The 13,524-nt window shown below is 43.2% G+C and overlaps 1 protein-coding gene across 1 annotated transcript in view; it reads right to left on the minus strand.

Moving 5' to 3' along the window:
• Window positions 1-13,524, minus strand: part of MTUS2 (microtubule associated scaffold protein 2) — a 320,319-nt gene that overhangs the window by 13,502 nt on the left and 293,293 nt on the right. The window contains exons 12-15 of the mRNA XM_074901374.1: window positions 7,661-7,766; window positions 5,773-5,846; window positions 4,114-4,212; window positions 2,586-2,705 (exon numbers count right to left, since the gene is read on the minus strand). Of these exons, the coding sequence (XP_074757475.1) occupies window positions 2,586-2,705; window positions 4,114-4,212; window positions 5,773-5,846; window positions 7,661-7,766 (399 nt within the window). The remainder of the gene's footprint in view (window positions 1-2,585; window positions 2,706-4,113; window positions 4,213-5,772; window positions 5,847-7,660; window positions 7,767-13,524) is intronic.

Consider the following 13,524-nt stretch of genomic DNA (forward strand, 5'->3'; position numbering starts at 1 on the left):
TTCCAAAATTTGAGGGCAGATGGAGGTGGCCATCTTGACTTCAGCTGAGACTTAGAGGTCTGACTCACACCACATCACACTGGAGAAGTTAGTGAGGTCATGAGCAGAGCATTGAGCAGAGGCAGAGCTGAACTAGGCCTTACTTCTAACTGAGGAGGAGGAGAGTCTTAGTCTTGTCCAGCGCAAGTAAAACATCTTCCTCGGTGGTGCCCCCAACTTCCATCCCTCGGGAGCCAGCATTGTCAGCAGTTGTTTTTGGACAGGGAGCTGTTGGCACTTGGGGCACATCAGCATGCCCAGCATGGAAAGGGCACTGTGGTGTGAATCATCAGTCTAGTGATGCAGGAGGAGTGCAAGATGGTGTGATGTGCAACATCCAGCTCAACTAACCTCATGGAACATAAATGTCTGACATCCGACCTCTAGGATTATGATTCCCTGGTTATGGGAAGGGAAGAGTTACCCACCGGGGCCGATTATGCCCAGGAGCAGCCTTAGACTGCTGCTGCATTCACATGAGGTAGGCTGCCCTTTGGAGACACTGCTCTGCACTGCTGACCGTGCTGGCTTAACTGACAGGATTAAACTAGATATTTAACTTTAAGCTACAGTTAAGTGAAATGAATGCTATCCCAAGCATAGGTAGCTTTTGCTCAGGACAACTCAAGGACAAAGTTTGAGGGTGTCAATAGCAGTATATTAAAACATCAGTAAGATGTTTATAGGCATGTACCACAGCCTCAGATGTCCTGTTTTTCCCAAGTTTTGAATTTGACTTACTTTATCGCCTTAGTTCTTGGTTTTCCAGCAGTTTGAATTTTGCTGAATTCAATACTTTTGGAAGAAAACAAGATATCACAGGGTAACTTTATCTCTGTGTGAGCTCAGTTATTGAATTTCGCAACCTTTTATAAAGAAACAAAATACTGTGCTCTGGAGTTAGCAATAACTCACACTATATGGTGGAGGCATCAGTGTTATGCAGTGTTTTCCAGCCTACACAGTAACCATAAAGGATACTCCTGATTCTCAGATATTCTGGCCTATCCCAGTATATTTTGTTAGAGCAGAACAAGGATTCTTGCCCAGTTTTGAAATGCTCTGAGACAGGAATCACTGTCATGGGCACCCTCTCTACTTTCTCAATATTTTTAATAAGTAGTAGTTATGTCAGCATGAAGCATGGGAGAAGACCTGTGCATTGCCTTCCCTCTCCACTGCAACCTTCACCCTACACCAGTCGTCTCCTGCCACCTTTATTTCCAGTCGCCCTTTCAGCAGACAAAGAGACAAGCCTGACTCTCTATCTGAAATGCCCTCCTGCTCCCTGATGAGGCACCCTATCTTTCAGAGGATTTGAAGATGTCTTGTAGAAGTTCTGGTACTTATAAGGGTAGATCTTTAAACAGAAAGCAGTTGTGTCTTTGGACCACAGTAGACCCAGTGTTTCACTGTGACAAAGGGCAGGAGCAGGACTGTGTGCTCGTTTGTGGTTAATTAGCAAAAGCAGCTAAATGACCAGGAACTATGTAGGCTTTTGGTTTTTGGTGGGTTTTTTTGTTTGTTTGTTTGTTTGTTTTTTTCAGTATAACACTACAGCGCATGTTTTCAGATGCTGGCTTAGCTCCAGGAGCAGTGTGTTGGAAGGAGCACAGTTAACAAGCCTCAGTTGTAAAGAGGCACTTTTCTCTACATCCACTTACTCAAGCATCTGCTCAGCAAAATAATAATCAGAGTTCTCAAATTTCCCTGTAAATGGAAACAAATCTTGCTGAATGCTGTGCTTGAACCAGCTGTCCTGGCTCCCAGCTGAGGTAGTGCCTCATCTTGTCACCAGACTATACATTCACTGTCACTGGAGGTTATGCCTTACAAAATTAATTCCCTTTCCAATAAAAAATGTAATTTATGGTGAATCGGGGAGCTCTTTGTTAGGGACCCCCACAAGCAAAGGATAAGAAAACAGCATAGGCTGCAGAAAAGCATTACTTTAAGATTGGAGAGACCTTTCCTAGCATAAGCCTTTCTAGGCACTGCTTGCTGAATATTGCTTATTCATACTCATGTCTGGGAGCTTCCTAAATGCCTGCACGAGCAGCAGCAGACACATATGGCTCAATCTTCCTCCCCTTGCCCTCTCCAGTCCTAAATGGTTACCTGACTCCTGCAGGGGCATATGGTGCAGTCTGGTGTCCAAAATTAAGCCCTGGACTACCATACGGTTCCTCCTCCTCCATTCTTCCTACACCACTCACCTCACTGTCTAATGTAACAGGCTGAGCAGGTATTGTGTGGAAAAGCAATACAGATCAACAGATGTGTGGGAGAAATCAAGGGTATCATGGGTGAGTGAAGGGATGGGAAAAGATCCCAATTTCTGAGTGAAAACATGAGACACAGTACAGTAGAAGCAGCTATGCAGGTTCACAGTGCAACAACATAATATATACCATTTATGAACCTCTTGGACTGTGTCTTGCCCAACCTCATGTGTTTTCTCACCCTTTTTAAGTTCATCTGCAGTAACCAAACTTTTAATTTACCACCTCTGTGATACCTCCTCTGGAGGAAAAATGACAACTCACCTGTTTTTCTAGCTCCATAATCATCTTCTCCTGTTGGTGAATCTGATGGTTCTTCATTTCTAGAACATGTTTTAAGCTCTTCAGATCTTTTTCTAAGTGCAGATATGGAGCTTGTTCAATCTAGGAAATATACCAGTGATTTAGATATCTGTCAGCCATAAATGCATATTCAACCATAAGATAAAGGTCCTTAATGCACCCAGTGGTTTGTGAGTCTTAGTGATGCGAAAGCCACCTGGACCTGGGCCTCCACAGCCCATCTGAACCCTGATATTCTCTCCTATACCATCCATCCCTTCGGTTGGACAGCCAATGGTACCTTTCTTTTGACCAGCCTTGTGACTAGAAGGAAGGGATGCCACGTTGTTCAGCAACCTCATTCTTACTCAAAGCTTGGGAATTGCATGAGGTGTTTTATGATTGTGCAGGGATTTTGGCTTGGGAAAAGTAGAAAGATGAAACTGAGGAAACTGGACAAGGGGGCTGGAGGTGAAAACGACAGTGTTCTGCCTTGCTTGCACCAGTGCATCACACTGCCTGTTGACAAAGATCAGATCTGGTGGGAAAAAGTTCCTCCTCTGCTGAAGAACTTCAGATGTAGGGGATACTAGGGTTCAGCTCATGGACAAAAGATGTACTCTGAATTATACTGATGAAATACTGTTGCTGACTTAAGCTGTTCTGGATTCTGCCTGGTAGCTTGGCATTAACATCACTGTGACACAGCAGAATTTGTCCTTTTATGTAAATTAAATACTGCAACAGAGGTGGAACGGGACTGACGTTACCTGTTTCCCATGGTCAAGCCTGTTTCAGACATTTGCACTCCTTTCCTAAGGAGTTCTCTCACCTAAAAACTCACTGAGTCCCTTGCTCACCCCACTATTTTCATTCTGTCCCCTCTGTCGTATTGATACAGCTGCCTATGGGGTTGTGCTGTGAACACACTGAAATGCCCCAAGTTAAAAGAAAACTCTTTTTGGATGGCCATTTCAGGGTTATTTCATTTCAGATAAATAACTGCAGTGTGTGTTTACTTACACAGTGTAAATAAATCACATGGCCCCACTAGTCAGCAGTTGAATAAATACTTCATATGACAGGGCTGTCCCCTGCAAGTCCAGAAGAATATGGGGGAATACAGAGGATATCAAACAAGTTGGTTCAGAAGACACAAAAAAGGAAACCCAAATGTGAAAAGACAAAAAAGTAAAGAGAAAGAGAGGAAGAAGGGAAAGAAGAATATACACCAGTAAGGACATAGTAGATGGGGTTAATGAAATGTTTTGGAAACAGAGCTACAAATGGAGAGTGAAAGACTAAAAAAAAAAAAAAAATTAAAAAAAATCAGAAAATGATGGACCTAGGCTAAAATTTTTGACTCTTAGAGCTCAAGATTTGAGGTTTTGGTTGGAACCTGCACCCCTGTTCCTGAAGAAAGGATCCCATTGCTATCCACTGGATCACGTGATGAGTCATACTCAGGAACACATATCTTGATGACTGCATAGCTATAGTTGCCATCTACCTTCAGTTGTTCTTCGGTGTTTTTCTTCAGAGCCTCTTCAAAGCGGTCTGCTTTGGCCTTAAGAGATTGGCTCTGGAAGGTGAGAGTGTCTATCTGGTCCTGGAGGGGAGACACACCAATGAACACACCAACCATGTTATGACCCCTCTTACATTCATACAAGTCAGTCTGCACTGTGAAACCACCAAGGGAGCTGAACAAGGCTTACAGACCCCTGAAAGGTGGTATTTTTTATATAAGGCCACTTGAACATACAGTGGGATTTTTGATAAACCAGTGCCTTGGGGAATCCTGAAATCCCTGAAACACCCGCAGCTGGCTGACACTGGCTGACACTAGTTCATGAAATGTTTCTGATGCTAAATCACCCCACCACCTTGGGCTGGATGAGAACAAGCATATCCTTCCATCGGAGAGCTGTCATTTATATCACAGACATGAAAGAGAGGATTTGTGTGGTCCCTAGAGTCTGGATGAGGCAGTAGATACTCCATTCCTGCTTCCTTCACCTTTCTAGGCTTCTAACATGGTAACAAGCAATGATGAGCTAGTGGTGCGGACTTAAAAGATCATCATTTAATCTCAGAGCTATACACAAGAATGTGTTATTTTAAGCAATCATATTTCTGTTACCATCAAAGACATTCCTGTTACCTCTCTATATACAACATCTGTAAAAGCTACTGTGAAAAGTTGCTGTGAAAGCGGTATTCTCATCTTTCATATATGTAATTTCTTGGCTGTAACATTACATCAGTGCTTATTGCAAAACTGCTGACATGCCTCAAACCGTCACAGCCACATGAGGAAGACAGTGACAGTTGCTGTGTGCAGCAGTATGTCCTAGTCAAAGATTTTAAAAACTGTAACTCATCTCTGCCTAAGAAATAAAACAGAGCTTGCATTATTTGGTTTTGCATCTTGTTCATGCAAGATTTCTGAACTTAGCATGAATCACAGAGGCATGTTTCTGCCCTCCACTCCTTGGGATTTCTTCATTTAGGGGGTGAGAACAGCATGAAATTATTAGAAGGACTGAAAAAGTCAAGACAATCTTGAGCTTAGTGTTAAATAGTGGGATGTAGGAGATGTGATGTGCAGGGCTGACCTTGGTTGGCCATAGCCTGGCTGCACAGCAGGGCCAGCCCTGGGGCATCCCTCATCAGGGACCACATTGCCCTCTGGTGGGAATGGAGATGTGCCTACACTGCGAGACTGGCTACCCCTCAATTCAGGCAGCAAGGAAGAATTTAAAGCACAGGCACTGGGCCAGACAGTGAGACATCAGCATTTCTGAGCCCCGGGGGTGCCTGCTGGAGGGTACCATGTAGACAAGGTGATGCTAACAGCCATCACAGCTGCTGGATCCCTTCCCACCATTCAGGTAAGAGCTCAACTTTGTTCCTTGTGCTGGGCCAGCAGCCAGCGGGGTCTCTTCTCTTTCAGATAGTATTTTGTTGAACCAACCAAGAGGGAAGAAAAAACCTGAGAGGGCACCTTTACTGCTAAATCCCAGTTTGGACAGTCAGAGGACAAGAGGTACTACAGCTGGTAAGAAGCAACAGCCTGGTGTGCTGACAGCTGGCAATGGGGCTGCGGCTGCCCCGAAAATTGCTCCACAACATCGGTACAGGGATGGGAAATAATGAAACTTCCAACCTGGAGTGACAGCCGCAGTTTTTCAAAATGGTCTTCTAATTGTGCCTTTTCCAGTTTGTGAGCAGTATTCAGTTCTGGGGAAGAATCACAGACATGACATTGCTAAGTGAAGTCCAGCAAACCAGGGTCCAAGAGCACAGACATTGTGAACCAAGTACAATATGGGCTGCAGTTTTAAGGCATAGAGGTTGAGTAGGAAAATGGTAGTAATACACTCTGTGACCTTAGGTGAATTGTTTTGAGGATCTCTTTCTATGTGACCAGATTCTGATTTTTTGGAACTGCTCAGAATTCCTGACTCCAGAGGCTCTGATCTGAACAGGGTTAATTTGACAATGGGTCATTCACCAGTTCAGAGTGAGTATCCCCAAATCAAATATTTTTAAATTAGATATATTTAAAAGCTTGGGTTTTTATTTCTTTGGGAAGATAGAGAAGGAGGACCAGCAACTCAGATGCAAAAGTGCAAAAGACATTGCTTCTCCAGGAGCTGTGGCAGATGACCTGTGAGGTTTATTCCGTTAGTGAGACTGACAGAGCTCAAAGAAAAAAAGTCCTCTATTTATATTACATGATTAAAAGTTTCACTACCAGAAAAACTCACCCTGGACTTAATAATAACCAAAAGTTTAATAATGAAAGTGGAATAAACTTGGTATTTATTTACAGAGAACAGTCACTCAGTATAGTAGTAACACTTATTTTTTTAAGTATACAGACACTCTATTTTTTGTGTCTTTACCCCCAACCCCGTGGGGTTCTGCCCTCTAACCGCTGCTCACTAGCCACAGTAACAGCAGTAATAAGACTAATGCTCCAGTGCCCTGCCCTGTACAGCTGCTGCAGTGCCTCTTCCATACACAGGAGGGCATTTCATACCCGCACCAGGAGCAGGGAGAACAAACTTTGGCCACCAGGGCATTGATTAAACTACAACCAAGTTTTATCAATAGAAAATACCAACAAAAATGGACAGATAAGAATATTCTCAAGCAAGGACCAGCTTTTTTTTAATTATTATTTTATTTTTTATTTTCAAAACGGTATATTATGATTTTAAAATGGTATGCTAGGTACCATCTCTGCCTACAGGACAGAGAAATAGACTGTTCTCAGCTCACATTATGCTCTGGAGTATGACTCTAATTGACACAGTGCAAAGCTAAGCAATATGGCTCAGTTTGGGGGAAGTTGTGGGAAAACCTACTAAAGCTATTTAAAAATTAGACTCTCATGCTTATGTATTAAAAAAAAAAAAAAAGAGAGAAATACAGATAATTTAAATGTCAGCTAAAGCGTGTACAAAGACATGTATGTAACTACTAAACTAGTAGAGAAGAAACAGCTCTGTCTGCATCATCAAATCCTGTGGAAAAACCATAACACAAAATAAAGATAACAGTGCTGAGGTACAGATTTGCACCAGTGTGTGGCTTTGGTCTGCTCTGCATGGCCAGACTTTTACTATTGAGAATTACGAGTCTTGTTTTAGAAGCATTGTAGGCATTTAAGCATATAAATTCAGAGATGCTGAATGACCTCCAGGCTCCTGAGCACCCAAGGATTAGGCTCTTGAGAAAAGTCTGTGTGTGAAGTGAGGTGGAATTTGTACTCTTTGTTCAGCAACCCATGAAGAAACCCTTATCTTTGTCCCGAAGATGCCTCAGATAGGCCCAGGTCCAAGTTAGATGCTGTACACACTGCATACAGCTCTCCCTCACCCTTAGCAGGAACCTGGTGGTCTACCCCACATGAAAGCACTAGATGAACACTAATTTTCTGTATCATCTGCTCTGGAGGAAGAAAATCCAGGCTTATAATATCTCACTACAGTGTTAATTCCTGCTCTGTAATAGTTCTGTGGCCATTGGGTTGTTTTTTTGCTTACCTTGAATCTTGCAGTCATTCTCATCCTGCAGTTCTGTAATGGCGATTATGTGGTTATTTTCCAGCTGTAACATTGCAGCTTCATGTACAGCTGTGATATTTTCCTCCTGCTCCAATGACAATGAATGGAGACATGGACACATGATTAGATATGCTGTGTCACACTGACAAGCCACTGCTAGAGAGCTCTGGTGAGCTGGAAGCAGTAAAGGGATCTACTGAGCATGACACTTCCAGCACCTGAGCCAGTATTCATTATAAAACAGGCATGTTGATGCCTTGAGTGGTAGTGGGTAGTCACTACTCGTAGTATTTTTGCTTTTTTAACTTAATGGTGATAAAAGAAAGCAAAAGGCCAAAAACCCCTTAAGCAAAGAAGCCATTTATGAAATGTTCAGAAATCTAAACATTCCATTAATCTAAATCATATTAATGACCCGACTCTTTCTGATAAACATGCACGGTTCTGAGCCATCCTGGGTTTTGTCTTCATTGCACTTTGCTGAAGTGATTTTTATTGTCTGATCTTGAATTAACTTCCACGGAAAGTGCCTATGTATTATTCACAGTTGTAAAATATTTATTTCTAGAGAAACATTGAAATTATCAGTGGATATGTAAAATAAATTGCAATCTATCACACTTTTACTTGAAAAAGAGTATCCTACAAAGTCATTAATACCCAAATTCCTATGTCCTCTTGAATCATGTATTTTGAGTTCATGTCCAATAAACTGATGAAAGATAGGACAGCACCTTTTTCAGTGCAGACACAAGAGTTTTCAGGTTGGTGTGGAAGTAAGCAAGATGACAGCGAGAGCACAAAACTTTTTCCTGATCTCATACTGAGACCAGAAAGAGGCTTCAAATTGCCCAGCAAACTGCACTGCAGACCACACTGCAGAGAGCCATCACGGCAGCAGGGGAGGAGGTTGGGAGAGGACTGTGGGCAGCCTGTGTTCCTGTGCACAGGCTGATGGATCTGGGACTCCTTCAGTACATTGTTTTTAACTAGAATTGGCTAAAAGCTAAGTGAGATCCCTAATGATGGTGCTTTGATATGCATCATTAAAGAAGATACAGTGAGAAGTAGTGATCATGGTTGAGCCAGTGGTCCAGAGCAGTTTCTGAATGCAATGCATCGATTTGCTTTTCAGGGTTTTATAATCACAGTGATCTTATTCCCTACGTTTGACACATTATCTGTGATAACTGGCAATGCAGAGGATCAAACTATTTTACTTTTCCAATGAAACAGCTGTTTATTGCAAAGTGACTTGACTTTAAACAGCTTTTTTGCTCACTGTTATGTTAAATAATAATAGAAAGTTACTGAAGCTGAGCATGTCTTGACTGGAATAAATATTATTTCACTGCATTTAACTTTCAAACATATGTGTAGATCACCCAACAGAAGCAAAATTTCCAACCATATTGGAGAAAGCATGTTCTGAGAATGAAAGATAGGCGTTTAACATGGATTTAAAAATTATTGAAACTCATTTTCATAATAATATGGGGGACAACTCAGTGGTGAAGAACTGTTTGCAAAACAATGGGGACTCAGGCTGCTTATATATATCATGAAAGAGCAGGGAAAGGGGGGCTAGATGATGCAATGGGCTATTAATGGGATAGGGACTATCCCTTGACTTTTCCCAGAGCACGATGTCCTTGTATATGATGTCTGTGTGCTGATACCTCATGGGCATTGTCATGTTCTTTATCTTGCCCTTGTGTAAGTCTTTATTCATACTCTAATTGCTTCTCAGCTGAGCAGCGCGTCATAGGAATGATTATGCTCAACTCCAATGCCTTCAGAAGGTGAAGGGGTCTCCTTTCACTGCCACCACTCTTGGCAGGTTATTTATCTATAAAGCCAATTAAATATGCTCCAAATGGTCTGCAGGGATTCTTCTGTCGCCTGTGTGTTTCATATCCACATCCCAAATGACTCTTTTTAATCTTCCAACGTGACCTTCTGTCTGCAGTTTTTCATAGCCAGTAGTCTACTTGGCACTGGGAAGCAGATCTCTTGGATGCTAATTCCAACTTTGCCACTAACTTACTCTATAGGCTTGATCATCTCACTTAACCCATGTCATGGTTATTTCTGGCTATAAAAAGAAGCTCAGGTGGGATTTTTAAGGCTTAATAAGGTATAATCAAGAGGAGGCTCTAGTGGGAGAAGTTCAGTAAGTTCATGGACAAAACAGCTTGAGCTGGGCAGCTCAAGCAAGAAACACTGGCAAGCCAGGACTGCAGCCTTTACTTTGCAATTTTGCCCTTAGCTGCAAGGAGATATAAGAAATATTGGGATGCATTGGCACACATGACTGGTTTGTGAAGAGTTTGGCTCCCACACTCTGCTATGCTGAAAGAGCTGTCTCACCTCCTCAGAGACAGCTGAGCCTCCAAACCAGACAAAGAAACAACAACAATCTGATACTAGACTAAACGGTGACTACAGCAAGACAGTGTGAAAAACTAAGTTGTGACTGGTAACCATGAAAGTGGGATGACTAATTTCCAATTTAGATGTGTGGATACAGAAATACATGCAGATCCATGGTTAAAAGGATTTTGCTATTGTTGTTGTCTTCATGAATGTGAGCTCAAATTCCCCCATGCAGATGGACAACTCAAGGACAAGGCTTTTCTCATGTTCACTGTAAGAGCTCATGGGTTAGGTGCCTCTGCTCTAATGCCAGTTGGGACCAGAGCCAGCTCAGCAGCATTAGAGCTGAACAACTCCGGTCCCTCAAACAGGCTTGCTCTTTTTGGCATGCTCTGAGCCAGTCACTTCTTCTCTTCCTCTAAGCAGGGGAAAGAAGAACCAGAGGATTACAAACCCTTTGGGTCAGCAGCTCTTAGGGAGCCTTATTCCTCATGCACCTTGGTTCCTAGACTAACAAAGTTCTCCTTTTCCTTGGCCAAGAAACACTGCTGGTGACCTAGCCTGTCAGCCTCCTCTGATCCAAAAGCGCTCGACACAGTATGGGTGTATGGTGGAGTAGGAATTCAAAGGGAAAACCTGCTAAAACTCATCATGAGATGCTAACAGAACCATGGATTGAAAAGATGGTCTTAAACTCTGGGATCGTAGAGTCATAGAATTGTTTAGGTTGGAAAAGACCCTTAAGATCATTGAGTCCAACCATTAACCTAACACTGCCAAGTCTACCACTAAACCATGTCCCTAAGCACCATGTTTACAAATCCTTTAAATACTTCTGGGATGGTGACTCTATCACTTCCCTGGGCAGCCTGTACCAATGCTTGACAACCCTTTAGGTAAAGAAATTTTCCTAATATCCAATCTAAACCTCCCCTGGTGCAATTTGAAGCCATTTCCTCTCAACCTATCACTTGTTACCTGGGAAAAGAGACGGACACCCTAGTATCAGGGTATTGATACTAGTATCTGGTACTAGGGTCACCGCAGCACTTTCAAAGCATTGGAGAGTAATGTTTGTTATCTTCAGTAATTCAGGGAACAAAGATCTCTGGAGAAAACAAAAGGGCTGGAGGAGAGAACTATTTGCCCCACAGAGTGAAAGATGTGTTTCCGTTACTTCTGTGTGGTGATGAATAGAATCACAATAGATGAGTACATGAGAAAAGTAAGTGTGCTTCTAGTCAAGTCCTATATATCACCCTTTCTTGCATTGATCAGCTTGAGGGGAAAAAAACCACCATCTGTTCTTGTGGTCCTGGGAGCTTGCAGAAACACTTCAAAGAGTAGCAGAGATAAGCCATAAACTATCATCTTGGCAAAAAATTAACTCATGGAACAAATTCCTTCAGAAATGCTAATGCCTGGTGATCAAGGAGAGGCAAGGCTTGCAGCTAGAGCTAATATCTTCTACTAAGCAAACTGACACACTGACACAGTGAAAGGAAAAAACCCAAGGTTTTTGGTAACACCACCCCTCCTTCATATCAGATAGCGAGGCAGAAAATTTAAGGAGCATTGCAAGGAAACCATCTTGCATAAACTGAAATGAGAACCAGAAGACATGGCTCAGCACAGCTTCTAAGCACTTACAGAGAAAGATTTTGGAAAATCTGGTTTAGGACACAAAAACCTATTTGACAAAACCTTCTAATGCATCTTTGAAAATCAATGCACTAACAGAAAAAGGTAGTTTGTCTGGGACAAAATAGCCCAATCACATAAAGCCTTTGTGTGGCATGTTAGAAGCCTGCAAATCAGTAACAACTAGCAAGCACAGCAATTAAAATAGGTGAAATCTAGCAAGAGCGCTTTAACACTCCTCCCCCCCCCCCCCCCCCCAAGAATCAAACCAAAATGCACAATAGTACCCAAGGGTATCAGACAGTCTCGGGCACAGACTGGGATGCTGTGTGTCTGTCCGGCATGGCTGTCTGACCCATGTGCAGTGAGGACCACGCTGCACCCAGCTCCAGTATACCATTGGTGTTACACAATAAATCTAAACCTGGGCAGCTGTGACATGAGTGACATAAAATTGTCACTACCTTAGTTTGTATTTGAACTCTTATCCCAGGAGTGTTCTACAATACATCAAATACAGGCAGTAAATGGTGTCATTTCCCTTTTTACCAATAGTTGATCTTAAAGACAGCGGTCTCTGCTGTGCTGTGTTGGTGCTCTCTTTCCTCTCCCATGAGCTCAGCAGAGGCTAGCCCCTTTCCCTGGATTCTGGAGGTGCTTCAGCTATGGCCACACAGTGCTGCACCAGCCTTTACCTATTAAGTGCTCTAAATTAGCTCGGGCACAGGCTCTGCTGATGGGACTGGTTTGCTTCTGAGCCCACAGCTAGTGCTGTCATCATTCTTGGGAACTGTGTGAGGCATGTCTGTGATCTGTGCCCCACTGCAGTGCCTGCTGTCAGCCCGTTCGCCAGGCACGAGCAGCAGGGAGCAGCAGCACTGGAGGCTCGACCACAGGCTCATGCTTCAGGCAGCAGCCCCAAAAAGCATGCTGGAGATACTCTGAGATACAGAGCATGCAGACATAAAACCCTCTCCTTGACCTTTGGTCACATCCATCCATCTCACAGACCACATCTGCACTGCACTGTTGCTGCTAATTTACATTGCCTCAGAGAGTGAAAAATTAACTCTCCCCCACCTCCAGCTTCCCCGGGCACTGGCAAAATCTCTGTGTTGGAGAGAACGATGCTGGCAAACAGGGGGTCTGTTGTCTGGGCTCACATTTTGCAGATGACTGGCCCTTGCGCTGCATCAGACGCCTGGGTGGCACACCCATGGCAGCAGGGCTGCATCATGTCAATGCCTGACCGCAGAGATTGCAGAATGCACCTGAGCGTGGCAGATACTCGTGTGATAAAAGCCCTCAGGAACTGTGGTGCTGGGCAATGGGTAAGAGTTGTAGCTGGAAAAATCAGAACTGCATCTGTTGCTCACTGAATGCAAAATGACAAAAGGCCAGGTAAAGGCATTATTGCAATAATCCAGAGCAGGGTGTTCTGCCACCATGTGAGTGGTGCCTGTAGGTGAGCTACAGTGTTTGTTCACTCCTGCTGTTCCAAGTAAGACTAAAGTAGCTGCATGTGAAAGTATTCGTACTTACATATAGAAAGCAAAGCACAGAGAAACATTTGGGATGTAAAATCTAAGAGATTAAACTGAACGGTGGAGCAGAAATCAGGCAACCCAAAGTGTATCACCTGCTTGATCTTTAGGCTACATGTTGCATGGGCCCTATCACTTCACTATACCACCCTTTTACTAGCATTGCAAATAATGATGGGCAGGGCTCTGCTGGCCTTACCTGTGTTGAGCAGATTCTTGTTCAACACTTGCTTTCATATAAATTGGCTACAATAGGTAGGTTGGGGAGCAAGTATGTATGGG

The sequence above is a fragment of the Athene noctua genome, chromosome 1 (assembly GCF_965140245.1).
Source record: "Athene noctua chromosome 1, bAthNoc1.hap1.1, whole genome shotgun sequence".
Lineage (NCBI taxonomy): Eukaryota > Metazoa > Chordata > Aves > Strigiformes > Strigidae > Athene > Athene noctua.